Here is a 3047-nt window from a genome sequence, read left to right as displayed (position 1 = left end):
CATTAGGTTGGAGCGGGCAGACTACACATTAGGTTGGAGCGGGCAGACTACACATTAGGTTGGAGCAGCGGGCAGACTACACATTAGGTTAGAGAGGGCAGACTACACATTAGGTTAGAGGGGCAGACTACACATTAGGTTAGAGCGGGCAGACTACACATTAGGTTGGAGCGGGCAGACTACACATTAGGTTAGAGGGGCAGACTACACATTAGGTTAGAGCTAATACAGACAACAAAGTGGACGAGTGTAGTACAGGAAGTGCATCCACGACAGCAGAAAGTTGCACACTGTTGTGGTTTTCCAACAACAAGGCTCAGATCAACATGACAGTGCTGCCATTAAAGTTTTTCTGTAAAATGTAAAAATAAACATGTTTATAACACACATACAACTAACCCCCATAATATCAATATTACATAAGTATTCAGACCCTTTACTCAGTACTTTGTTGAAGCACCTTTGGCAGCGATTACAGCCTCGAGTCTTCTTGGGTATGAAGTTACAAGCTTGGCACGCCTGTATTTGGGGAGTTTCTCCCATTCTTCTCTGCAGATCCTCTCAAGCTCTGTCAGGTTGGATGGGGAGCGTCGCTGCACAGCTATTTTCAGGTCCTTCCAGAGATGTTCGATCAGGTTCAAGTCCTCCGGGCTCTGGTTGGGCCACTCAAGGACATTCAGAAGCCACTCCTGCGTTGTCTTAGCTGTGTGCTTAGGGTCATTGTCCTGCTGGAAGGTGAACCTTCGCCCCAGTCTGAGGTCCTGAGCAGGTTTTCATCAAGGATCTCTCTGTACTTTGCGCCGTTCATCTCTCCCTCGATCCTGACTAGTCTCCCTGTCCCTGCCACTGAAAAACATCCCCACAGCATGATGCTGCCACCACCATGCTTCACCGTAGGAATGGTGTCAGGTTTCCTCCAGACGTGACGCTTGGCATTCAGGCCAAAGAGTTCAATCTTGGTTTCATCTGAGCCTCTAATTGCGGCAAAGTTGGTTCCTGTCTTGGTCACGTTCGCACCGTTGAAACGCCCCCCCCCCCCAAAAAAAAAGAAAATAGGGTCTCCCACTAGCCAGGCGACTGCTGCATGGTACAGCCGGTAAAACGCAGAAGCTTTGTCGACTGCAGTGAAAACTTCATGACCTTTGATCACACGTAGGCAGCAGTCAGATAATTTGTATCCCATAATGCAACACATTTTGACATGTAATTTGTACTTCAACAGGGATCACCCTCATCTCACTGCAGCTGTCCTTTAAGATCGCCAGCCTGGCCTACACTCCCATCTACACCAAGGTTTACCAGGCTACGTTGGACTGGTTCCCTGGGTTTGTCTTCACCCTGTCCAGCATTATCACCGTCCTCGCCACTATACCTGTCAGGTAAGATATGACATCATCAGTCCAGGCCACCATACCTGTCAGGTAAGATGTGACATCATCAGTCCTAGCCACCATACCTGTCAGGTAAGATATGACATGATCAGTCCTAGCCACCATACCTGTCAGGTAAGTCATGACATCATCAGTCCTGGCCACCTTACCTGTCAGGTAAGAGGCATGACATCATCAGTCCTGGCCACCTTACCTGTCAGGTAAGAGGCATGACATCATCAGTCCTAGCCACCATACCTGTCAGGTAAGAGGCATGACATCATCTGTCCTGGCCACCATATGTCAGGTAAGTCATGACATCATCAGTCCTGGACGTTTTTACCCCGAGTTTCCACTTGTCTTGAACTCCCTGAAGTCGGAGATTTCGCAGTTCCCAGCTGTTTTGAACATGGCACCAGTACAGGGTTACAAAGAATATTTCCAATACTTGTTACACGGTACAGGAATAATGACAGTAACAAGGGCTCTGTAATGTAAAGCTTCACCACATTTCCTTTGTACGGTCTTTCTCTCCTCCAGCATGGTGGGCTGCAGAGCTGCTCGGGGGGACGGTTACGAGAGGATCCTGGGGGACTGACAGCGGCCATGATGTAATTGTGACGGCTTTGAGATCGAGCCACGTTAGTGTCCTCGGTACCGCCATCACAGGCCCCTCCTCCGTCTCTGTGACACTTGAGCCGACATCAGCAGCACTTACCATGAATGCAATTTCTGCAAAAATGCATTGTTGGTAGTGGTGTGCACAATCAACATGACCAACAAGGCTGATACGGGGCACTATTGAAAACACTGACATTCTCTAGAGCCCTCAAAGTCTGGACCTCCAAGCCAGTTCCCCTCACTGTGGAGGAACTCAGGTTAACCAGAGCTGAATTAACTTGAAATACTTTACTGTCAATTTTTTTTATACCTTATTATTTTTTGTATTTTAACTATTGTATTCTTTATTGTGTATATCAAAAGCATTTGAGTGAACAGATTAAATAGTTTTTTTTATTTGTATTGGTCCAATATCTAAAAATCATTTGAGGTAAAGATGTTTACATCAAAACAACATACAGGCTATTATTTAAATATGTTTGTCTCAACATCAAAATGTACATATTATGATTCAATAGTAAACAATGCACACTGAAAAGGAGGTCAGTAGAGAGAGAACAACAGGAGGACAGTAGAGAGAGAGAGAGAACAGGAGGACAGTAGAGAGAGAGAGAGAGAGAGAACAACAGGAGGACAGTAGAGAGAGAGAACAACAGGAGGAAGTAGAAGAGAGAGAGGAGAGAGGAAACAACAGGCGGACAGTAGAGAGGAGAGGAGAAGAACAGGAGGACGTAGAGAGAGAGAGAACAGGAGGACAGTAGAGAGAGAGAGAGAAACAACAGGGGACCAGTAGAGAGAGAGCGTAGAGAGAACAACACGGAGGACAGTGAGAGAGAGAGAGAGAAAAGGAAGGACGTAAGAGAGAGAGAGAGAGAACAACAAGAGGACAGTGAGAGAGAAGAGAGAGAGAACAGCAGGACTGGGTAGGTTGACTAGTTAGGGACATGTTTAAAATGACTGGTCCGTCTGACTAGTTCTAGGAACAGGTTGCACGGAACTGGTTAGGTTTGACTAGTTCAGGGCAGGTTGCCGACTGATAGGCTTGATAGTTCAGGG

General features: G+C 46.7%; 1 protein-coding gene across 1 annotated transcript in view; it reads left to right on the top strand.

The window, feature by feature from the left end:
• The window catches only part of LOC112072944 (solute carrier family 46 member 2-like), an 11604-nt gene extending 9211 nt beyond the window's left edge, over nucleotides 1–2393 (top strand). Inside the window, 2 exon segments of the mRNA XM_024140321.2 lie at nucleotides 1223–1379; nucleotides 1911–2393. Coding sequence (XP_023996089.2) covers nucleotides 1223–1379; nucleotides 1911–1968 — 215 coding nt within the window. The 3' untranslated portion in view covers nucleotides 1969–2393.
• The last annotated feature ends 654 nt before the right edge of the window (nucleotides 2394–3047 follow it).

Source organism: Salvelinus sp. IW2-2015, unplaced genomic scaffold (assembly GCF_002910315.2).
Source record: "Salvelinus sp. IW2-2015 unplaced genomic scaffold, ASM291031v2 Un_scaffold2097, whole genome shotgun sequence".
Classification (NCBI taxonomy): Eukaryota; Metazoa; Chordata; class Actinopteri; order Salmoniformes; family Salmonidae; genus Salvelinus; species Salvelinus sp. IW2-2015.
The sequence above is the reverse complement of the archived record's forward strand: the minus strand, read 5'-3'. Positions and strand labels throughout refer to the sequence as shown.